The 25,378-nt window shown below is 37.9% G+C and overlaps 1 protein-coding gene and 1 long non-coding RNA gene across 3 annotated transcripts in view; both read left to right on the forward strand.

Annotated features, from left to right (window-relative positions):
• GAD1 (glutamate decarboxylase 1) overlaps positions 1–5,878 on the forward strand; it is a 32,217-nt gene extending 26,339 nt beyond the window's left edge. The window contains exons 15-17 of one of the 2 annotated variants that reach the window (XM_065068677.1): positions 1,505–1,612; positions 2,315–2,404; positions 4,339–5,878. In XM_065068677.1, the coding sequence (XP_064924749.1) occupies positions 1,505–1,612; positions 2,315–2,404; positions 4,339–4,512 (372 nt within the window). In that variant the 3' untranslated portion in view covers positions 4,513–5,878. 2 annotated transcript variants of the gene reach the window in all.
• A 3,380-nt stretch (positions 5,879–9,258) lies between these two features.
• LOC110360887 (uncharacterized) lies at positions 9,259–24,141 on the forward strand. Its single transcript, XR_002417103.2, has 4 exons — positions 9,259–9,390; positions 10,996–11,097; positions 14,195–14,258; positions 23,962–24,141. It is a non-coding gene; the product is annotated as an uncharacterized LOC110360887 (long non-coding RNA).
• Positions 24,142–25,378: the final 1,237 nt, after the last annotated feature.

The raw sequence follows: 25,378 nt of genomic DNA on the forward strand, positions 1-25,378 counted from the left end.
TTTAAACAGAATGCAGAGTTGTCATTGTTAATTTTAAAGAGTACTTCAGAAAAGAAACACAACACAACATACTTATAACAATTACTTTAGTTAAGATCACAGGTTTGATTACCAGTACATTTCAGTTCAGACTCAGTTCTTCCTCCAAAATAAATAATTTTGGTACCATAACCCAGTAACATGAAACTGCTTGTGACACATTAGAATCGGACTGTGACTAAGAATTTTGTAATGTGTTTTTTCTGATTCTAATTACTAAGTGCTGACTGCAGACTCCATTAAAGTATGGACCAAAAGTTTTCCTAAATACCAGCCAAATGCATTTTATTAAAACTAGCATGGCGATTCTACCTCTGCTGTTATATTCACCTGTTAAACTGACTCACTGAAGAAGCAGAGCATTTCACAATAAAGAAAAAAAATGCAGTGGGAACCAAAATGGATACAGGTCATATTTAAAATTCAAAAGTAGGATATTTTTGGAGGTAATTCCTTAAAAATAATATAGATTAAAACTGCTAGGTTGATCTGTATATCTGGAATTTAAATTTATCCAGATATTAGTTAGTTTGGATTTTCCTTTGATTTTGACATAGATTCCTATTTCTTGGACCTGAGTTCTCTGAGGTATTGGGTAGAACCTGTTTCTAGCAAATTGCATTATTATATTACAAAAAACATTAAGAAAAGCAAACATTAGGAGCTGTGGAAATATTTCCTTCAGCATTAGCCACCATGAGTCATCATCCTCCTGTCCTCATAATAGAAATATACGGTCTACGTCCAGAAGTATTCTTGTGACTTCACCTTCAGTTGTTTTATTCAGTACAAAGAACGTATCCCAAATATGCAATAACTTAAGAACGTACTTGTCTTTCTTCTTCATCCATGTACAAAATGTACTTAAAAAAAACCCCAAAAAACAATAAAAACCAACCAACAAAAGCAAACCAAACCAACAAACAAACAACATTAACATTAATCTATTTTTCTGGGATTATGATTTTTCAAAACAAATCAGATATGACAAAAGATCAGTGGGTAGGCAAATGACTTTTCACTAACATATTGCAAGCTTTTGTTTGCTGACTTTTTTAAATGCAAATTTCTAACCAACTGTTCAGAGAAAATTAATTACTTCCCAACCCTTACCCTTTCAACCGAGCTCACATTCCATGTTCCCAGCCTTTCAGCAAGAGCTAGGAAGCTTAGACTTAATAATATTTTTGGAAACTGATTTTAAAGAAGACCTAAAAATTATCTATTAAAAATATCAAAAGTCCTTGTTATTATCATGATAAATTATCTCAAAAAAAGACCAAAACCAAGTGGTGATTACAGTTAGGCCACATTTAACCACTTTTTGTAGTGTTGATTTACTTTACTTTTAAATTACTGCTAAATGTTTTCTGACTGAAAATATTTAAGAGTGAAACCCATATGAAAACGATTGCATCGGAGGAAGAAAAACGACCATATAATTAATACTTTCTTTTTAAAACAGGGTACAGTAGGTTTTGAAAATCAGATCAACAAATGCCTGGAGCTGGCAGAATATCTCTACACTAAAATAAAAAATAGAGAAGAATTTGAGATGGTTTTTGAAGGGGAGGTAAGTTTTCTTTCATTTGACCTGTGTGAAAGAACCAAATCTGTGTGGAATTTCAAAGACAGTCTTCACACTTCTCCCAGTTATTCAAGCAAGCCATGCAAAACTGCTCCTATTTTCTGAAGAACTACATGGTTGTTGGCTTCTGAGCAGTTTTTTGGCCAAGTGCACATGGTTTTATGCCATAAGTGTCAGATATCTCTTGTCTTCTGTAGAGGACTTCAGTTTAGGGCATGAAGACTACCTTAATACAATCTACTCATGCTGAGATTCCACATTATAACATACAAAACTAATAATATGCTATTTTTGCTGTATGTTCTGTTGCTAGTGTCACTGCATAAGCTCTTGGTTGATAGAATAACAAATATGCTTAGTTTCTCCATTTACTAAGAAGAAGAAAATTGCCCTTGCTGTGATCCTAGAAAAAAGTTCCTCGTACATCTGCATGGAGGTGAAAAGTATTTGCACTTCATTAGCACCCTAAAACGTTGCAAGTGGGACAGTGTGTAGGGAATCTAAAACAGCAGATTAAACCAACAATACTGTAATCCATTTATTTTGTTTTAACACACAGAACAACAAAAGTTGATACTATATTTTGTCTTCCATGTCTGTGCTAAAATATACTACTTACTAGCCGTTAGTGTGTGATTGATCTATATTATTTTGTTTATTGATGCATGTGTCTGGTTCTTTTTGCAGCCAGAGCACACAAATGTCTGTTTTTGGTATATTCCGCCAAGTCTCAGGGGTATGCCAGACTGTGATGAGAGAAGAGAAAAGTTACACAGGGTACGTGGCTTATGTTAGATGCAAAAATATAGTCTACTCTTTCGACCCAAAGTATTCTGTTCATTAAAAATATCTGTGTGTTGACACATGTTGCAAATTCTGGGACATCAGCTCTCCAGTTTCTTATTATGACCTTGACATTAATATTTGTTCACCTTTGTCTCCTATTTATGCTGAGGTTGAAGTGATGTGTCCCCCAAGGAATCAGATAAGAACGTATTCAGTTATTCTTTGTTTGGTACCACTTCCATTCTCCAAAAAGTGTTATGAATCTTTAAAAAGCAGCTAGACACAAAGATATCCCAGTCCTGTTTGAACAGGACAGCATATCAGCAAGAGAAACAGAAGGGTAGTTATTTGAAAATGATGGGAGAGATATAGGACATGAAAATGTGTAAGTTCTCAGGTCTTTATTTTGGTTTTAAATGTGCTTGGTTAGCCATGCATTAATGCATTTCAGTGAAAATGAATACCCTTTGGAGGACTTCAGGATATATTTATTTGAAGAAATGGTAGAGGAAAGTGAAGACATCATAGAGGCACCACCAGGAAAAGTATTGCTCAACTTAGGACTTGAGGGAAGTGAAATAGATTAATTTTGTAATAGCACTTTAGACAGACAGAAGTAGAATGAAATACATTCAGGAGACAAAAGATTTTGTAGTTGTCAAAATGAATAAGCCGTGAGGATGGAGCCAGGCTCTTCTCAGTGGCAAACAATGATAGGACAAGGGGTAATGGGATCAAGCTGGAACACAAGAGGTTCTGCTTAAATTTGAGAAAAAACTTCTTCACAATGAGGGTGACAGACACTGGAACAGGCTGCCCAGGGAGGTTGTGGAGTCTCCTTCTCTGGAGACATTGAAAACCCGCCTGGACATGTTCCTGTGCGACCTCACCTAGGCGTTCCTGCTCCAGCAGGGGGATTGGACTAGATGATCTTTTGAGGTCCCTTCCAATCCCAAACATACTGTGATACTGTGAATAACAATTTTTTTCTGTTTGGGAAGGGAGAAGAATGGGCAGATTTGGAGTTTTTGTAGCGGGTTTTGTCTGCATCACTGAGAAAAGAGAAAAGAAAAGAATAGAAATTCCTGGGTCAACCCAGTGGCATGTTAGATAAAGAAATTGCAAAAAAAAAAAAAAAAAAAAAAAAAAAGGAGGAAGATAGATAAGGCTGGGAAGAAAGATGAAATGTTTGATTTGACCGTATTAAATGTCAGAGAACATTATAAAGCATCCTACAAAACAGTAAGAGAGCCAGATATCTGACCTTGGCTAGCAGAGCCTAGAGCAGGAAAAAAAAGGTCTGGATGGCTAAACTGTGCTGAGTCGATACCAAATATTAAGTTTGTCAGGACACTACTCCTCGTAAATTAAAGTGGGGAAGTGAGATAGAAGCAAATGCACAGTACTGCAAAACTAATGGAAGGTTTCCATGGCTTATGTTAACAGAAAATATTCTTTCTGACATAGATCATGTTGAAAGATTTCCATCATTCCCCCTTCCCTCCCCCCAAAAATTACTTTGACAATAGATAATATTCTCCTTGAAAACACCCATTACCCTCCAAAAGGTGGTTCAGGAGTAGGTTTTCATAAAAAGACAGAAAACATTTATTTGTGACAAAAATCTTCAACACAGAGAAATGACATGTATATTTAATATATAAAATTATTACATAGTGAATACCCTAGGACGCTATCAGTCTCTTAATAAAAAAGATGTATGTTATTGTCAATTTTCCTTTAAGGATCCAATCCTACATATTAAGTTTTTCAAACATTTTTCTTGCAGATCTTTTTTATAAAAAATAGTGCCTTTCTGATCTGTCCATTTCTTTTTTTCCAGGTTAAGAAATGTTGAGACTTACAAAGAAAGGATAAATTTTTTAATTACTTTTCTCTCTGTCTTTTTTTTTTTAATGATAAAGGTGGCACCGAAAATCAAAGCACTGATGATGGAGTCAGGTACTACCATGGTTGGATATCAGCCTCAGGGCGATAAAGTCAACTTCTTCCGAATGGTCATCTCAAACCCAGCAGCAACTAAGTCTGACATTGACTTCCTCATTGAGGAGATAGAGAGGTTGGGGCAGGAGCTGTAGTACAGTGGTTGAATTATTTATTTCTCTAATTCACTGTTTCCCAGCACTGGCTATTTTTTAAACCCAGTTCTGCAGAACATGTTTTAAGGAAATTATCTTTCTGTAAGTTCTAGTCTCCTAAGGCATCCTGAAAAAAAACAGCTATAGGCTACTGAAACATATATGTGTTGGTAGATCATATTACCGAGGGAAAATGTATTATCTTGAAGTTGAAGTACTATTGACCCTTACATTGGTCTTGTTTATTGTAGTCAGCAGGAAATTAATAAGTACTAAAATAGCAAATTAAGAACTCTGCACAGTATATATGTACAGTATAAATAAATATATATATATATAAAATTATATATATATATACATACATATATATATATATATAAAGTGGTTATAAACTTAGATCTAAGCCACAGCATGTTTTCCACTTTAAGAGAATTAACTTTTCCTTCAACAACTAACGATGTGGATAATGTGCTACAGATTTTTCTGCCAGGTAAAAACAGACATATAGAAACATTTCTAATATGTAGATTCTTAGGAGCTAAAGAAAATGTATAACAGTATTAAATCTTATTGTTGGTGCTTCTCTCACATACAGAACAGCAATCCCTAACAGCACCTTCAAGTAAAATACATGTATTTCCCCTTTAGTGTCACATCAGGGGATAATAGTAGCCAAGTCATTGTAACAGGTATATTATTGCTGTATTTTTAGAGGTTAATTTGTGTAGATTGTGTATATTATTGTTAAATGACTTTGTGTAAAAGGATTTAAATGTAATAGTTTTACAGCAAGATAACTGTTGAACTGTAGGTTTATGAAATATTTGCTTATTTATATGCAGAGATTTACCATGCTGAAGAATTGTCTTGTATTTTCTTCCATTTGTAATGTATCCTATTTATATATTATTGAAGTTCTATATAATGTTAATGGTATTTTAGTGTCTTTGTGAGCCAAAGAAAAAAATAGAAAAAATATTAGTTGACACTTTCATTTAAATCCCAGTGCCCTTAAAATAATAACTTACAGATAACTTTACTGAATATAAGGAATTCTAACATTGTGTATAAACTGTCAAATTATGAGATCCCTTTAGTCTATTAGAATTTTCAGTTGTATTTATTGTAGTGTCAGACTGTCTGTTCAGTGTTCTGAATGCTTTTCTAGTGAATATTGGTTGCTAACTGAGGCCCCTGTTTTTGAGTTTTACTTCAGAACTAATCTCTATGACCATTATAACTAAATTCTGTGGGAAGATTCCTGGAGGTCTATAGCATTTCTGTGGGAGTTTTAACCAGATAATTCTTTTAGTGAAATGTGTTTGGAGCTTATAAAATAAAATCAAAAGTAATCTCAGAATCTAAATACATCTGGCTTGTCACAACAATTTAAACTGGCTAGACTTTTCAAAGTATAGACACCGGAGTCATCTGCAGCTTGTTCAGCTTTAATCATTAGATAATCAATACCACCGAGTGGAAAACTCCATACTAGAAGCAGAGTAGTGGAACAAAATGAAGATTCAATAATCCTATGTCTGCTGAGTTACTGTCATGGTGATCAATGGAACATGCTAATTTCAAATCTATTAATACATGATTCTGTGACTGTCTTCTATGAAAGTCAGTAATTAACTGGGTTTTTTTCCATTGTTTTTTTCTCCCCCAAATTAGTAATAAATTATTTTAGAAACATTCTGTGAAATGCAGCAATGTCATGCAGTTTTTGCAGCCTCTCTGGCCCCTTCAGTCCTGTGGAAGGACAGGTACAGCCAGGAAAGATTTCCGTGCTGCAGGTCCCACTCTTTGTCTTCTGAGGATGCTGTCTCACATCTTTGGCTGGGTCAGGACAGACAGAAGGAAGAAGCTGTCATGGTAAATGCCATATCATACAGCACAACTTTTCACAGGACTGTTGCTTATCTCTCTTCTGTAGCCTTCTGTAAAACTTTTTCTTGAACTTGAGTTTAATCTAAAAATTATTATAAATTTGTCACTGCCCTTTAGATTAATGACTATGACTGTCAAAATATTATCTACATCGTTACTTTTATGTCAGGAAACCCCCCAGCGATCTAACCAGTACAGTATTTCTTTCCTTAGCTTATTTTACTCGAGACGGTGTAGTTGGTTTCTTGCCTTCTTGATCTTGAACCTCAGTTTTCCTTAACTATAACCCTGATATCTTACCGTGTCTTCAATACTTAACATTTCTTGATATAAACACCCATACTGTGTGACCTGAGGCCTGCAATACAGTAGTAGTTAGCATGAACATTGACTTTAGTACCAGCTTCCATAATATTAAATGCCATTCTTTATAGATAACTGCCATTCATCAAAACTAGAGGGCCTCTCATTGCGAGCTGGTTTTGGAGTACGGAAAGGGGTTTGTCTTGAAGAGGAAATACATGTCACATTTCGGTTCACATGCTTCTGCCTGAAATCTGGTCTCTGTCACAATTTTAGTCAAAGGGCAGATACAGAAGATCGAAGGATTTCCTTCAGTCCTTGTTCTTTATGAGAAACAATATGAACTATTATAATCACTGCAAAGATGTGTAACTGCTGACCTAGCTTCAGAAGGTGATTTTATGTCTTCCACACAAGCAGCACCATGCTCCTTGTCACTTCTTCAACCAGTTCTTAGGTGGGACTTTGATTTCCTCCATCTCCCTAGTCAAGATATTTCAGCACCAGTATTACTAAAAATCCCAATTTACCTGTAATCCTCTACCTTAATATTTTAACCTCATGCATCTCATATCTAGATCATAATTCAATACTCTAATCATAATTTATTGTATTTGAAATATTATGTCTCCTAGAAACATCTAAACTCGGTAAAAAGAATCATCGTGATGTGACTGATCGTGAAACTATAGGAAAGACCATCATATGGCTTTACTGGCCTTCATACAGCCAGTCTTGTGATGTAATCAGAAATAGATCTAGATCTCTTCAGCACATATGCAATGTTTTGCTCACTAAAATGTCTGCTTCTTCATTTAATAGATTATCTGTGTTTCAAAGGTCAGAAGCATCAGAGGTTCTATCGCAATTGATGGTTTGCAGCTAGATGGGAATAATGGAGCTCCTCCTGCTTGTTTCAGAAGTGAGGCAATTATCACAGAGGTGTTTGCTCTAAAGACGGGGCTTTAAAACTTATCTTCCTATCTTCTGCATTTTATCTTGCCTTTCTGCAGTGTTGTGTCTTGACACAGGTGATACCACAATTGGATTTTTGCAAAGCTTTTAATTCTAATATCAGGCTCTGCAGTGTTTCCCTATTACATGTACCTGCTTCCACAGGCACAGGGTTCATTAGTTTATTACTTGGTTAGCTGATTTTAACAGAGTAGTTACAGTCATCAGTGAGAAAACTCATCTGTGTTTTCTTCTCAGTAGGTAATTTTCATCTGAGTAATATGTTACAACTTCTCAGACAAAAGCTTACCTGGAATTTTCCTGTTTTTTAATCCATATGCTATTGACTGTGAGAGATCAGGAAGTGTGGATATACAAAAGTGTTGTCTAATTAAAAGCATTGCAATTCCAGGTAAGTAACTTTGTCTTTCTGAGGTTTAAAATATACTCTAAGGTAGCAATTTTGACTTTAAAAATCACACTGACAATCGCTGTAATTTTGTGTGGGTGAATTCAGATCAAATTAACAATAGGCAAGATATTAGCTGAACATGTAGCTGCAGTGCTTATTAACTGATGTCATGTATTTGGAAAAGACTGACCATTGGATAAAAATCAACAGCAGCTGTTGATTTTGAATGATAAAAATTCTCATTGTATTATTAAAGGTACTTAGGTACTTTTTAGGTAAGATAGATAATACCATTCATGACAGAGAGATGAAACCAGGGGCCTTGGGAATAACCTAGGATTTTAAATAATCATTGAATAAGTGCATAATCTGTTTTTTGAATGGTTACAAATATGAAGAGATTTTTTAAACAGAATCTCTGTTTTGTGGTTTAAGAAATGTTGAAGTTATAAAGAAGATATGCAATGCAGTTTTAATTTTTCAATAAAAGTCGGTCTTAAAACTGTTTAATTTGTCTCATATAATTTTTATGAGCTCTCTTGTTTCCTTAAGAATATGAGACACAAGCCATACAATGTCATCCCTCACATTGAAAACAGTAGGGCAAATGCTAAGGCTACTGTTTAGTTTTAATTGTGAATTGGTAGTGAGCTTGTACCAACACAGGCTGTGGAAGAACCCCAAGCCCTGTACGTCGATCAGTTTGAATAGGGTTGACAGGACTTTAGTACTGTGTAGAAATGCTAAAAAATAGAGAATCTAAAAATCTTTCTGTGTGGTGTTTTGTGTGATTTCTGAAATCCTCGTGCAACTTGCACAGACGATCCAAGAAAATAAACAGGAACTCTGGAATGGGTAAAAAGAGTAAGATCAAGCCTTTCTGGTAGAAGCCCTGCCATTTAATGAGTGGATTTATTTATAAATCTTATTTCTTGTAATGCAGGTCCTACTCCCAGGAAGACTTTAATGCATGCTTAACTTTGTACGCTTTGCAATGCTGCTGGTTAACCTCAGTGTTTGTTTATTAAGCACAATTAAATCTATACGCCATCAGAACTAAGATATTTTATGCAATCAAAAATCTACTTGACTGGAAAAAAAAGCACTTTTCTGTGTAGAAGAACGCGTGACAGGACCAAGCCTAAAGGTGTTTTGAATAGCGTTATGTTTCAGCACTTCTGTGCTTGTCTGGCAAGAAATGATACAGAACTGGCAAGAGGAACCCTCAGAGATATACAACATTACACTGTGGAATTGGTTCTACAGGACACAGGGTGCCTGATTGCCAAACCATTTGAAGTTTGCATAGCAGAAAATCTGTGAGTATTCTTATGACAGTCAGTCAGAGGCTGCAGTTAGAGCTGACTTTCTTTGAATGAGGGTTCAGCCACTATTGTATTAAGCATTATAATGTGGAGTCTTTTATATTAAAAATGTTTTAATTGAAACACAAATAAGTGAGATTGGCAACTTTATTTTGTGAGTAAATATGTTTTGTGAGAATAATTTCGTAAAGGTGTACAAGGGAAGTCTAATCTTGCCATCACTGAAGTCAATGGGAGAATAGTTGCTGATTGCACGAACCAATCTTTCCATTTCTCAGAAATGAAAGACTATTTCCTAATAAAACAACAGAATGAAACCTTAAGTCTGACGTAGGCAAAAAATACTGAAATTCTTAAATTATCTAAAAAATGGCTATACATAATGCAGTAACATACAAAAAAAAAAATCCATGTATTTCATATAGAATCATAGACATTTTAAAATATACCAGAAACTAAGTGTGAGCATGCAATAATTGAAATGTAAAATTTATAAGAATGCCATGATTTCAGGGAAAGATTTTATTTTTCTTCCTAATTGGACTTGAGTGAAGCATAACAATTGCAACATACAAGTCTTTCCCTGTTTAATTATAGTATGAATTAAAGCTTTTGTGACAAAGCTTTTGGCACATGATATTTCTTTATCTATCCATGCATGATATATATTAGATATATACAATGTATAACATGAAAAAGGTGATTGAAATTTTAGATTCTAGACCATATTTTGAGGCAACCTGCTATTCTATTATGGGATTTTAATTTTTTTTTTTTAATACAAAATATATTGAAAAATAAGAGTGCATTTTGAATTCATAAAAGTATAAATTATTTCTTTCATTATATAGGCAATTTCTGATTAATTACCGTTTTAGGCATTATCCATAGAAGTGTCATTGATTTTAACAGTATGTAACAAATTTGGTTGCTTTGGGGTAGGATGAGCATCCTTCAAGCAGGATGAGTTAAGTTTTTTTTCTGGGTTAGAGAATTCTATGCAGCAAACTAGGCATGAGGAGAATATATGCTGCAAAGAAACATATTAAGTCCATAAGTGTAACATGCAAATACCATAGTGTAAAGCACTAACAATTGCAGAAGATTATTTTCTCGTGTGTGAGTATTAAGGAATGTTCTCATGTGTGAGTATTAAGGAAAGTTCACCTTACATACAGAATGTTCAATAAAATGTCAGGACCACAAGGAGACTGTTTATAGTTAGTACAGCTCGCTGTGGTCAACAGAATTACATCTGCCTGATTTTCTTCCTTAGTTGTTTTATAATTTGCAGATTGTGACAGTTATGTTTAGGGTGATGATACATGACTCGGGAGCATAGCTCACTCAAGAACTGAGCTAGTGAAGAGGAAACAAGGAAAACGAGAACACACAAGCATTGACTGCAAGCAAAGGTTAAAAGGAAGAATGGCTGTGTAAGATGGGAGGATTTGGGGTTCGTTAGAGTATTTGGAAGAATCAGGCTTCTGGGCAAAGCAGAATTAAAACTATGGTTAGAATAAAATATAAGATGCAAAAAGAAGTTTTTAAGTAGACCTGGTAAGAAAGAAAAACAATTCTGGTTCTCTGTTTTAATAGATCTGTCTTCTGAGGAAAAGTGGAGCATTGTTTAGCAATGATAACAGAAAAATCTGAAGATAAAAATATTACACACCTTGACTGACTTCTTCTATTTGTTAGGTAATCTGTTCAGCATCTGAATGTAATTATTTCAGACTGCCTAAGTATACTTAATATGTGTATTTGTGAGTGTATTTATATTTCTTGATATAAACCACAAGGACACATGCATGTACATACTCAGTGTGTACTAGAAAAAATGAAGTCTTGCACGATGTTGACCATTTTCTGTAGGACTTTAAGACATCTGCAAAGATTCTTGAAGAATAACATCAAACAAGTATATCACGCCATGTGTGTGTGTTGAGCATGTATATGAATGATTAAACCTTTATCATGTTGAATTCTTGAATTTATATACCTTTTAACAGAATACCAGTCTAGTTCATCTGATAACAGTCAGTTTGAAGCAGGAATTAACTGTGTGAAAATTTTTGGCCTTGTTTTACGTGGAAAGGTGTTGTGCCACAACAGTGTGAGCAAAAGTATGTAAGATCATTACAGGTGATAGGAAATGGAGAAAAACTAAATTTAACATTTCAAGGAAGCCTAGAAAACTGTCACTACAAGCAAAATCAACAAATATAAGTACAACTACTTTAGCTCAGATTTACAGAAGCTTATCATCTGTGACCACAGTGTAAGCTGATTTGAAGCCATATCAGCTTGGTGTGACATAAGTGAGAGTTCAGATAATACTAGTGTATAAAGCAAGCGTATTTGCCTTCAAAAAATAAAAACTTGAATGCTAACTTTAAACTGGGCAGGTGAAAGTGTCTCTAAAAAGCAAAGTGAGAAAGGCGTAAGACATTTCTCCTGCAGTGTCATGTTGGTCAGTGCGTTTTATGTCTTCTAAAGATTGCACGTATTATAAATTAATTTCACTGTTCAACATATTGCCTTGTTCATTAGGACTTTTCATGCTTCCCAGCAAAAAATGCCATTAAACTCAATTAAGGCTCTTCCTTTACTTTGGGGAAGGCTGCCTGCAGGATAAGACTGACATTTATGCCTGTGGGCCTAGTGACGACTAGATTGTACCTGATGAACTCTTTACTTCCATCGCTTTGAGTTTTTTGTGGTTTCTTGCTGCCTTGTCTGGCTATGAGCATCCTTTGAAGGAAAGGCCATTGCTGGCTGACTCAGCTAACTCACTCTTTGGCCACACATGAGGCCCTGGCAATCACTGGACACACAAACATAGCCCTCAACTGTATCACGAGTAGGGGCGAGATTTCCACATGCTGGGTTCGACAGCGCTGAACCGAAGAACTCTTTTGATTACAGCAGAATTTCCTATTTGTGGAAAATATGATTTTTACTTATTCATTGTAACTATGACTGTTAATAACCCATTGTTTTAATTTCTTGATAGGTGTGCTGCTGCAATGATTTGGTGCATTCGCTTATCTCAGTCACACTTTTTAAAAGTTTGTTATTTGTACCTGATTATGTTGTATTTCAGGGCTATTATAATATATTATATTTCTTTATACTGTTTTGCATCATCGCAGCTCCTCGATTATTCTACATATTTTTGAAGAAGAGGTTTTATTTTCCCCACTGCAAAAGAACAAGGTTTAGTTTTCCTGCTGTGAATACCCCATATCAGTCAGTATTTTTTTATTTAGTCGGACTTAGCAAGATGTAATTATTCTGTAGGTATAAATTAATTACAAGCTCCATCTTAGAGACTAATGCAATGTGTATTCTCTCATCTTCCCAAGGATAAAAGGCCTGTCTTTTTGCAAGGCATGATGAGAAGTCACAGATTGCTAATTTGTGACCTGGCTCCCTAGCAGTGAGAGTTGTAAGTGCCAACAGACAGCTCCCTCTGCTTTGTTAGGCAGGTACACACAGACACTGATTGCAGCATCAGAACCAGTGTTGCAGCTGAAAGAAAACCCAGCAAAACATCTTCCCTTTGAACACGTCAACAGTACTTCGAAAAGAGCTGCCAGGCCAGTAATGCTCCTTTTTGCCTTCCCCAAAAGTCTAATTTTACTTTGGGGTTTAGGTTTTTTTGGTTTTGTTTTTTTTCTCAAGACATTCTGTGACTGTAATGTAAATAATTATGCTTAACTATTGTTCAATGACTTCAGAACTCATGTAGATTTTCTGTATATAATGTTGCTATAATTGTATAATTACTGGTGTACTGGAAGCAGTCCAGAGGTGGAATGGAGGGTTTCAGGGGAATCTGGAGACTCATTTCCTCTGTAGCTTAGTCCAGAGCTGTTTCCATTAAGCTGGTGAAGTGATCAAAAGAAGGAACTGAAATTGCTGGATTACACCATAGACACTTGGTTGGATACTCAGAATTTACAATAAGAATGCCTCTTCCCCTCTCATCTTTTAGCAAAAGCAATTAATTAAAAGAGCTTCAGCAAATAAATGGCCCCTACTTGGGGCCATGTCCTCAGTTTGGTGTAGTGAACCTGTCTACCTACCTATATAATTTCTAAATTAGCATAATTAATATACAGCTGTACATATCTAGTCTTGCAACACCAAATTATTTTTCACTTACAGGACGTCCATAAAATTTTAGAAGTAAGTTATGCTTTGTATATTCCTCTTCCCAGCATTGAATTTTGCTCATCCTTCCACTGAATGGATCAACAGATCCTTTCAAATATGTGTGTGTAAGGAAGAGAGAGTACACAAGAGAAGCTGCTCTGCCAGGCTACCCAATCTGTCTTCTATACCTCTCTTGGAATGACAGAGTAGATTGGGCTATTGTCCTGATGCAAGAAAACAAAACTAATTCAGACACCCTGACTTTTAGGTATAAATGAAAGGGGAAAGAGAGACAAAATGATGGGTGGTGGTATACTGAAGAAGAGTCACACAGGTCCAACCTCAGAACAGTAAAATTGCCCAGCAGGCGAAAAGCAAATATACAACACACTTCAGAGTGAATAATTTACAAAGTGGCAAAACCAGAAGAAGCCAAGAAATAATTTGATAACAGAATGTATACTGACACTCATTGCATATGGTTTGAAATACATACTAGCTTACAGTATGTTGTTTCGTAGAAATAGATTTGACATTGAAATGTATGTGAATATCTACCTGTTCCTAACTGCTTACTTATGTAACTTTAAATGCACAGGATTTTTCTAGCAGTAATGTTTTTTCATTACATCCATAGGCACTAGAAGCACTTTTTACCATCAACAACCAGCAAAGGGTGCAAAGAAGAATTGTTTACAGAGGTAAAGCTTTCCTCAATCCACTTTGTTCTCTTATGTTTAGCTATCTTAAATCAGGTTACTTTTCTAATAGTGTGGATGTCTATCAAACTATGTTGGTTTCCTAGGCTAAATAACACAAGTTTCATTACTAAAATGATTTGAAATGGTAAAGGGCAAAGCAAAACAGTGGAAAATATACTGTATAGAAAACTGTTGGAGTGACTTGTAGAAGCAAGTAATGAGCGCCGATTATCCTGTCTCTACTTGCTTTGAGTCTAATGTGCTCTCTGAAATGCAGATTCAACAATCTGGGCAGCTGTTCAGCAGTTAAACCAAACAATAGCAAGAATTTAGAAAAATGGAAGGCTGTCTCCCTATTACATTACATAATAAGGCTTTTATGTCTAGTTGTGAATGGGAGATGAGATCTGGTAGCTTCTTGTGCACCAAACCCAAGTCATACTCACAATTCCTTTTTTTTTTTTTAATATATCAATACCAATTACTGTTTGAACACCTTTTATATAGCAAGTTATGCAGAATCTTCCCATGGGGGATTGTGTGTGTATATATATGTCTCTGCACAAGACCCAGTGTCTTGATCAGTTATTCTATAAGCAGCAAAGAAAACAATATAAAATAATAGATCTAAAACATATACATATAAAATGTTAGAAAGATTTTTGGCAGTCATTTGGTTTTGCTTTCTTTTGTTACACACTACAGATAACTTCTTAATGACTTTATAAGTTGAAGCTATATCTCATGCAATTCATAGTTATCCATGCTCTGTAAGCCACATCATAATTGTATAACAGATAATATTATGAGTCTGTATTATTTGGAGGTCTCCGGACTCAGTAACATTTTAGAAGGTGCAGCCTCTGAATTGCTTTTAGCTGGTTCAGTAATGATTGCAATTGTTTTGCAGTTAACTGTAATTCCTGGGATTTAGTGGGATTGCTAGTTAAAAAAAAAAAACAACAGAACAGGAAACCATCAACAAATTACATTCCTAATTTATGCAGTTAGGTTGTAATCTGGTGGTGGCTTTCTTTAACAGATTAAGATATAACAGTGCAAATGAGGAAGTTTAGAACCTAACATTAAAAAAAAAAAAAAAAATAAAAGAGATGACTTCACCCTGGTGGAATTCAATTGAATTTTAGTGAAATCACACGAAGAAAAATAAGGGCCAAATTTAATGGACTAGAACCAGGTGCACTGCTCTGATTGTACAAGGGATGTGGCTACAGCAGAAGAAGTAGTTTGGCTTGAGGGAGAACGGAGCCAGGGTGACCACAGGAGATGCTCTACATCCTTTATGTCAGCCTGCACCTGGGTTTCCAGCTAACGCTTCAGGTTCATACTTCATGGCTGAACATCCAACAACTTTAACTTGTTCAGCTATGCTGCTGTGGTACTGCTGTATGTAATGGTATGAGAACTGTGGGCACTGTACTTCTATAAATGAACTGGTCATCTTGTCCAAGTCCTTTGCTCAAACAGACCCACCCAGAGCAGGTTGTCTGGGACGATGTCCAGATTGCTTTTAAATATCTCCAAGGATTAAAAATTATACAAAATGGAGATCTGTAATAGAAATAGTCCCACTGCATTTAATATTTTAATATGAACCAAATACAATATCAAAATTTGCTTACAGCACCCAGTCAGTAGGCTTTGTGTTTCCTACTGAGCTTTCAGTAGTTGCTGAAGAGAAGCAGTAGGTGGAGAGAAAGCAGCTGGAGGGAAGGCCAGGGCAGGAAAATAGTGCACACAGGTGTCCAGGTGAGGACAGAGCTCACACTGAGACCTGGATCTGAGGATTGCTCCCAGGTAGACCTGTGACTGCACACCTGTGCCTGTAATATCTGACTCTTGCAGCACTCTTTGTTCCTTTTCTAAGCAGTTCTGTGGCTTCCATCAAAACCAGTGGGTAAACTGCCTTTCCCCTGCTCATTTCCTGGCCACAGCAATTTCCTTTGTGCTTCTGTTTCTTAAACTCTTTATTGTGACCACACTTTTTCCCCTTCATGCTGACTTAAGTAGGAAAAGTCTCAAATTTTCTCCAATTATCATCTGCATTCAATTTTCTCAGCCATTTAACTGTTCCCATCATTGATGTTGCCTTGCCACATCTTTCTTAGCAGCCTCTCAGCCCAGACCCTTGTTCCAGCAGTGCCTGGGCTTAGGACAAAAGCTCTGTGGAACATCCCATAGTTCACTGGGTATGACGCCATATCAAGACAAAACACTCAAAGAAATACACTTGGTAGGTGGTGTCTGTCTTCTCTCTGGTAAAATGCTACCCCAACAAGTAGGAAAGCAGAAGGCCTCTAATGGTCAAGATTGAATCATTGTTACGAATAACACCACTCTCTTCACAGTGTGTTATAACAGAAAAGCCAGTCCCTGCATTCAAAGAGCTACTCTGGTCCTTGAAGGACTTAAGCCCCCTGACTCTGATGCCCAGAACAGAAAGAGGACAGCCAGTGACAGCAGGAATAAAGGGGCAGCTACAGAAACATTACACTAAAACATCAGTCCCGTTGATTGCATTGACATCTGTAAATTGCATCTCAAAATAAATAAGAAGTATTACAGCACATCCTAGTCGGACCCAGCTGGGCTCACCAGCTCCTGTCTCCCAAACTTTGTGCTTGCTGAGGAAAGCATTTGAGCAGGTGGCATTAGCGAGGATTATTGAATCATTCTTGTCAGTAGCATGGAAAAGCATTATTGTTCTGTGTCATTTGGCTTTCATTGCGGTGATTTCAGATGGCAAACTGCTCATTTGATTCTTAAGCTCAACACATGGTTGACATCCTCTGCCACTGCCTTGAAGACACTGCAGAAAGTAGAGAGAGCTCCATCTGGGTGCAGTGGAATGGAAAACCATGTGAAATAGATGCCTATCCATAGACATTGCATCTTGTCATAAGATACACTTTAATTCAGTTTAACATATCTCAGTAGCTGTGGAAGTAATTTCTGACATGTTTTCTCTTTCTAAAACTCTTTGGTTTTGCTAATTTACCCAGGAAGTCCTGCAGCATCTCCTCTTTAGAAATGGTGCCAAAAGCACTCAGCCAGCAAAGGAAGGATTATCTTCAACTCCAGCCTCTAGCTGTTCTCATTAGTACATGTGAGAGGGCACAAAATCAAGTTTTTGGAGAGAAAGATGAGGTACTGCATTGGGATGGCTAAGGCTCATAGGATCTGATTATATCCCAGGCTTTCTCTCTCTTCTTAATAAATTTTGTTTGTTCCTTCCAGTGACAACTGGTTAAGAGAAAGGTACTCTGGCTTTAGCAAACTCTACATACAGCATAATGCTATCAAGTGGCTGTTCTGGGCTTGTGTGGCCAGGTTTTGGGAGCAGGGAGCTACAGAGGTGACTTCACTGAAAAGCTGATGAAAGCTTCCCCTGATAGAGCCAATGCCAGCTGTCTCCAATAGACACCCACCACTGACCTAGACCGAGCCCATCGGCAATGGTGGTATTGCCTCTGAGATAACACAATTAAGAGGTCGGGGAAAAAAACCCTTTGCAACAGCAATTGCAGCCAGAGAGAGAGGAGTGAGAATATGTGAGGGAAACAACCCTGAAAACACCAGGGTCATTGTAGGAGAGGGAGGAGATGCACCAGAGCAGAGGTTCCCCTGCAGCCTGTGGTGCAGACCATGGTGAAGCTGGCTGTGCCCATGCAGCCCATGGAGGTCCACAGTGGAGCAGATACCTACTTGCAGCCCATGGAGGACTCCACGCTGGGGCAGGTGGATGCCCGAAGGAGGCTGTGACCCCATGGGTAGCCCACACTGGAGCAGGTTTGCTGGCAGGACTTGTGACCCCCTGGGGGACCCACACTCGAGCAGTCTGTTCCTGAAGGACTGCACCCTATGGAGATGACCCATGCTGGAGCAGTTAATGAAAAACTGCAGCCCATGGGAAGGACCCACATTGGAGAATTTTGTGGAGGACTGTCTCCTGTGGGAGGGACCCCATGCTGGAGCAGGAGAAGAGTGTGAGGAGTCCTCCCCGTAAGGAGGAAGGAGCAGCAGAGACAATGCATGATGAACTGACGAGAACCCCCATTCCCCATCCCCCTGCACCTCTGGTGCAGAGGAGGTAGAGAATTTGAGAGTAAAGTTAAGCCCAGGAAGAAGGGACAGCTTGGGGGGAGGTGTTTTAAGATTTAGGTTTTATTTCTTACTATCCTGCTCTGATTTGCATGGTAATAAATTAATTTTCTCCAAGCTGAGATTGTTTTGCCCATGGTGGTAATTGCTGAGTGATCCCTCTGTCCTTACCCTGACCCACAAGCCTTTCGTTATATTTTTCTCTGTCCAGCTGAGGACAGTTGAATGACAGAGTGGCCTTGGTGGGCACCTGCCATCCAGCCAGGGTCAGCTCACCACAGTGGCTTCTTACTAGGATTTCGAAGGCTTCTCAGGAAAAGAAAAGATGAAGGACAGAGAGTTGAGTGGTGGTGGTGTCGTTTGTTTAGGTTTTGTGGGTTTTGCAGGTTTTGTTTGTTTGTTCGTTTTCTTTCCTGAAGCAGGGGATTAAAAATAGCTTAAGAAATACACAGTTGTGAAGCCTTCAAAGAATACGTCAGGGATGAAAACAACTCAAAGTATAACAAAGACTAAAAAGATCCTTTCTGGAGGCTAAAGCAGATTGCTTTCTCTCAGCTAGCAGTGTATAGTTTCAAGAATGGCTGGAAAGAGGCTAATGGTCTTTAGTTTGTAGCTGTCCAGAAGATGGAGGAACATGCCCTTCTGTGACTAATGAGCACACATAGGAGAGCTGTCAGAGAGCTGGAGCTCCTTGAGCAGGGAAGAGGAGTATTGTGAACAATGTGTGTAGCCTATGGGGTCAAATCATTCCTGTGTTGGGATCTGAGTGCAGTATTTGTCCTGTTTATCCCAAATTACTCATGATAACATGTATTTTGTTCCTTCTTTCTGTAAAGAGACACCACCTAAGACCTTTATACGTGTTCTTTTCTCACCCTGTTCACCTGTCACAGGCAAGACAAACTGGTAGAAGCCCAGTAATAGCACATCTGTAGCATACAACAGCATTTAGAGACTGGCCAATTTCAGAAGGTCACTGTTCCATATTTAGGAATACAGAAGAAAACATCAGGGACTCCAGGAGAGGCAGCTGTCTGATATTTGTGCTTTGGTACATGTGCAGTTCCAGTTTCTTACGGATTTTAGAACTGCTCCTGTATTCTGATATTCAAATCTACAAAGGCCAAAGCTATAAAATGAAATATTGGGGATGAAACCGTAACAAGCCTTTCCTTTATCCCTGATACTCAATAATTGTACTTGGCATTACTGGCCTGGTCAAGCCAGTAAAGCCAAGTGCAATTTCTTAATATTTGGAGTGTTTGCAATAACTCTGTGAGGTCTATAGAAAAGGTCTGGACTTTCTGTCAGAAAAGGGCCAGGTTTTCAACCTTTGTGGCAGGTACAGGTACAATAAATGGAGCATTATTCAGGATGGGATACTAAATAATTCAATATATGATCCATTTTTAAATACAGATGTTTTCTAGCATAAGCCTTTTTTCCAGTATTGCTTTCTGCCAGGATAGTCTTCATCAACAGCTGTTCTAAACATCCCTCAGCAGAACCTGGCATTTTGATAAACCAGTCAAGGTATTTGCTTTTTTGTCTTACTGTTGTTTTATCTTAAAGCATAAAATCTGACTTGGGAAACTCAGAAGTAGGCCCATTTGTTTTGGGCAGGTTTTTTTGTTCATGTATACTGTCATATGTCACATATGTTTTGGTCTGAACCCTAGATAAGGGGTTCTAGAAAAACTCTAGGTAAAGCAAAGTGTAGGTGACTTCTTAATTTAAGATAAAGAATAAGAGAATTTAAAGCACATTACAGAACTATAACTGAGATAGTACATATCACTGTACAAAGTACTGAACACTCAAGATACACTGCAAAAGGGATTCTGTGAGCAAAACATTTCTCTTTTTTGTTTATTATGAAATCATTATTTATTATTAAGAAAATAACATTTTATATGTACTTGGTAAATAAAAAGGATTGCAGCAGCAAATCCTTGATTATCACCATGATTACCTCTTACTGTAAGCAATTTCTAAAACTACAGATTTTAGGCTAACCACTTGGGTCAAAAATGACTGACAATGCATACAAATATCATGTAATGAAGTGGTTGAAAATTACTTAATTTATGCTCCATTATGAATCCTTTTTCTGCAGCATCCCTAGCTGCAGTTCTCCCAAAGCCAGCTGCTATCTACAGCTGAATAGTAGCAGGCCTATTAAGCCTCTTAAATACTTGCATTCTAATTCCTAAATTGGGTGGCCAGAACCTTAGTCTGTGCAATTGCTTCTATAATTAAGATTCTATCAGTGCTTCTATTATGAATCCTGTTTTCAGCCTAGTATAATTTAAAGGGGCTTCTTTTATATTTTTAACAGCGAAGTGAATCTATTGTTTGTGATTTCATGTATATTTGTTATTTCCTAGTTAATAGTCAAGTGAATCTTTGAAACATTCTGATATTTTTCATTAACTGCACTAACTCAACCATTCACCAATGCATCTTTTATTGTGAATACATGCATTTAAAGGCTATTCTCCTCTATTACGTCTGCTTTTAGTCATACACTCTGTAAAAATGCTTAACACTATCCTTCAGCCCAGAAATCGGGGTTCTGATGGCTATCTGAAATGGGACAACAAGCCAGAGTAAGGATTGTAAGTTCAGAGTAATAACTTCTGGAGGCAGAGGAATGAGAACATTGATTTCCCTGAGCCCATTCAGGCACATGTTTTCAAAGCTTTGTAGGAGCAGAAGATGTCTATTTTGGAGTTCCATCTACAGTCTTAAGAGTCTCGGGTGAAACCACTGTGCCCATAGGAAGCAAGTAAAGATCATATGAAAAGCCATTCTGTCAGAAGCCTACTAGTGTAATACCTTTAATTGTCAAACCTGTGCCCCTTACAGATTTGTCTGAAAACTACTTACCAGTGTCTAATTCAAACAGAACTGGATTGTCAGCAGCTTTGGGAATACAGGCAGAGTTAACCCATCCTACAGCCAAGTCAACCACTTCCACAAGTAAAGTAATGAAAGCTTGAGTTAATTTCCTGAGTTCTATTAAAAGCACCTTCACAAATTAGTTTTGCTGAGTTTCTGGTTTCTGTAATAAAAGCCTTGATTGTAGTCTCAGGACACTTGGGGAAGAGGGCTGTGGATTACCTCCACAATCCCTCTCCCTCTGGTCTGTTGATGGCATCTGCAGTTCTTGATGCAAATTACAGGAGCCAGAGGAACTGTTCCTGATAATAACCAGAGCATGACAACACTGACTACATCTCTGATGTGTGCATGCCAGGAGCTCTGGGGGGAAAGCAGAGAGCAATTCTGCCAACTATCTGCCGCTTGAGCGTTCCCCTTATGGATGTGCCATGTGCTGGGTCTGATCCTGCTGACATTGTGGCCCTTGCCACTGACATAAGGAAGCTGCTGCATGTTGCAATATTATGAAGTTAAAGTTTTCAGCTGGAGGCTTATTAGCTCCAGGTCTTTGCTTGATACAAGTCACTCCGAATTATCTTACTGAAACTGCTTCCCCTCCCCTGTGCATTAGTGTAAATCAGTGACAATGCAATGAAAATTGATGGATTTTTATACTGGTAAAAAACATTTAGTCAAGACTAGGATTTCTGAGGTCAGAGTGGTCTTTCTGTGCCTTGTGGAGCACAAGGGGAGAACCAGTCCTGCAGCTTTCCACTGGGAAGATTGTGTCTGAGAGCAACCTGTCCAGCTAGTGCATTCCTGCCTTGCATTTCATTCCGTTTTCAGCTGCATAGATACTAATAGCCATGAAAACAGCTTTACAAAAGCCCCACTTTACTCCTGTAATTATCTTTTAGAGCATCTGACTGTAGTATCTAATCACAGCCTGCCTAGTTTCAGGGGGTTGTTTGGTCTGAGGCTCACCAATGTGTGGCTTACATTCAAAGTGCTTCACTGTTAACTTCTCTTTACATTTCAGACACGGTTTGGTCTTTTAACAGCTGTTCCCAGCAGCAGGTCAAGAACAGGTTCAGTCTCACACCTCTCACATTTACACATGTGCTGACCATCACTACTGTACTTTTTTATCAGATAACCTCAGTTCCAAAATACCTATTGCTCCTAAATGGAGACTGTGGGGAGTGTATGTGAATATTTATGCAGCTTAACAGATGGGTGTAAGGCTTCTCTGTGTTCACAGGCTTTTACCAGCAATTTGTGCAAGCTAGAGCCACGTGTGGTTTTTTGTAGAGCTGAAGGATCTGTGCTTTATACCTTCTACTGATGTGAAGTCTAAGTATTGGGGGTGCACAGCCAGGTGAATGCTTTCCAAGTAGCCATAGTTTGTTCCCTATATGCTTGCAAAGGAGATAAAGATCTCCTTGGGCACTGCTAACAGATGAGTTGTTCCTAGACATACATCAGATTACAGCTCCTTCCAACCCCGGTCCTGCTCTGCTAGGACCTGACTCAACAAGCACATACTCTGACCTGCAATTCTTCATCTCGGACAATACATTAAGAGCAGGAATGAATGGGGTCACACATTGTGAGGGGATAAAAGATGTTACAACCAAGAGCTAGCTTATGGCCCATCCTCGGTCGCTGGACACTGCTACTCTATTTCTGCCTAAAACTATCTCCTTCAGTGTTTGCTTACTGAGAGAATTCCTTTTATTGCTTTATCCACTGGAGATGCAGGCCTTCCATAACTCTGGCAGTATTAATTTAATTTAATTTTAAAGGCACCCATTAATTAAAATTATTCTATTTACTGATTCTTAATAATGCCTCAGAAGCTTTTGTCCTGGTGTATTTGTCTATGTTGGAGCTTAAGGTCATTTCTGCAATAAATCATAATTTTCTGCCTGTCTTAGCCTCTAAATGATTTGGGTCAAGCAGCCTGGTTTGTACACTGTATTTCAGTAGCTCCCTCCCTGCTACACATGCTTGGGTTTTTCTGTCCATCTTTATTGCTTTTTGCCCAGCACCAATAACACAGAGGGTTTAAGGGGGGGGGTGGGAAAGTTGCTTTTCTTCAGCTGCTGCACATCCTGCTCTGCAGAGGAACTCTGGCTCCTGCTGAAAACATTTGCAACACGGGCTCTGCGAAGAGCAGCGTGGCTGTTCCATCTATTGCAAACTGAATTTTAGCCAACAGCCGTAGCTGACAGTTTCAAGGAAACCACTTCCCCATCCATCTTACTCAGACAACTGTATCTAGTCCCCAAACTAATAATTCATTATTTGCACATGTGTGCTTTCTACTTCATTATTTTATTAACTTATTAGAAGGACCCTGATTTATTTATTAAATTTATTATTCTTCTTATCAAATGATGACATGTTGTTATCCAGGAAGATGCACTTGCTATCTCACAACTAATTATGCCAATTAAGTTTTTATGATTCTACCACAAAGCATAGCTCACTAACTTTAATTGCTTTTGAAATGCAGCTGCTGAGTTACACATGGAAAGGAACAGGTAGCTTATATTTGTTAGTTAATTTCTGAAAACGGAACTTCTTGTCATTAGGTTTTAAGTGATACTTTCAGGCAATTTTGTTCCCTGTTACCCAGGTAAGATTTGTGTATTTTTCACCTAAGAGAGTTCTAAATGTTTATTTTTCTTTACAGACTAGCCTTTTGCAATAGAACACTGGACCAAGTTCAAAAATATTTCCTCAGATAAATGTGGTGGTTTAGTTCAGCCCTTAATGGGAATCAATGGACATCTGCAGAGAGCATCTTTCTTCGTTGAAGTAGAACCAGCCCAAAAGGAGTGATGACATTTTGTTGGAAAGCTGAAATGCTGTGGTAAGGCAGAAGTTCCTAAGAAAAAGCTCTTGGGTTTTGCAGCAACGCATGCAGTTTATGTTTCCAGACAGGGGCCAGGTTCATATTTCTCTGAAGGGAATGACTTGGGTTATTAAGAAGAACAGAATATGGCTGCCCATTTCTGGGTTCACCACATGCAGGCATGAAACTTTTACAGATCTTCTGAGGAAGAGGGAAATAGAATTTATTTGGTTCTGTGAGAGTATTATAAACTGACTATTGATGTGACAGTACTATGATGTAATACTCATGTTATAGTAACCTCTGCTGAGAGAGAACTTTTCAAGGATGAGGTATGCAACATGCTGAAGTGAGGATTTAGTGTGAAGCACACAAACAATTATTACATCCAACCCAACTTAAACTCTGAGTAGGAAATGCCTGCCATTAATGAAAAGTTTATCAGCTCCAGAGCCACCCACCTTTTCATATTCTCTGGGGAAACAGGATTGTCACTGAAATTTACTATGTGGTCTAAAAATGCTCTGGAACTTATGGGGCTTTGCCTGAGGAGAGAAGCAACCTATCGCAGCATTGCTTGAGTTGTTGGTTTTTTTCTTGACACAGCAATATTAAGTCAAGGGTCTTCCAGTCCAAAGGCAAGGTAATGAAACTGAATATACCCTGAAGAAGCCTTTGCCAAATGGAGGTCTTCACCCATGGGTTTGTTCTCAACAAAGGAGAGGCTGGCATTACAGAGCCAGTCACCAAGGAGAACAACATGTGCCTAGTATTTGTGTCACAGCCACAGAAAACCTACAAGCAACCCACACAGTCAACAGTGTCTACCCAGCAGCATAAGGAGAGGCGCCATACAGAAGCCACTCACCCAGAATGGACTAAAAGAATCACTGTGGGTGGTAGGTTGTCACCAACTATGGATCCTTTAGGAAGCTTTGGATAAATGGTGGTAGACCACAGCTGCTGTCCCTGGATCACACTGTGTTATACTGTTGTCTAGTGTCAACCTCTAGTAGGAAGAAAGAAGTTAATATAGCTGGGATTTTCCTCCCAAATCTCAATGGCATGTGCGTGGAAGTGTAAGATTTGCTTAAGCTGGTATAGTTTTTAGCCTTGTTTGTGTGACTTCTACTTTATCAGCTCTCCGTAACAGTTTTCTTGTACTGTATTAAGAGCACAGACATTCTTGTAATATATAGTTTATTTATGTATTATTCACTTTGCTTTCTTGATTTGTACTGCTGCCTCTGGGCAT

The sequence above is a fragment of the Columba livia genome, chromosome 7 (assembly GCF_036013475.1).
Source record: "Columba livia isolate bColLiv1 breed racing homer chromosome 7, bColLiv1.pat.W.v2, whole genome shotgun sequence".
Classification (NCBI taxonomy): Eukaryota; Metazoa; Chordata; class Aves; order Columbiformes; family Columbidae; genus Columba; species Columba livia.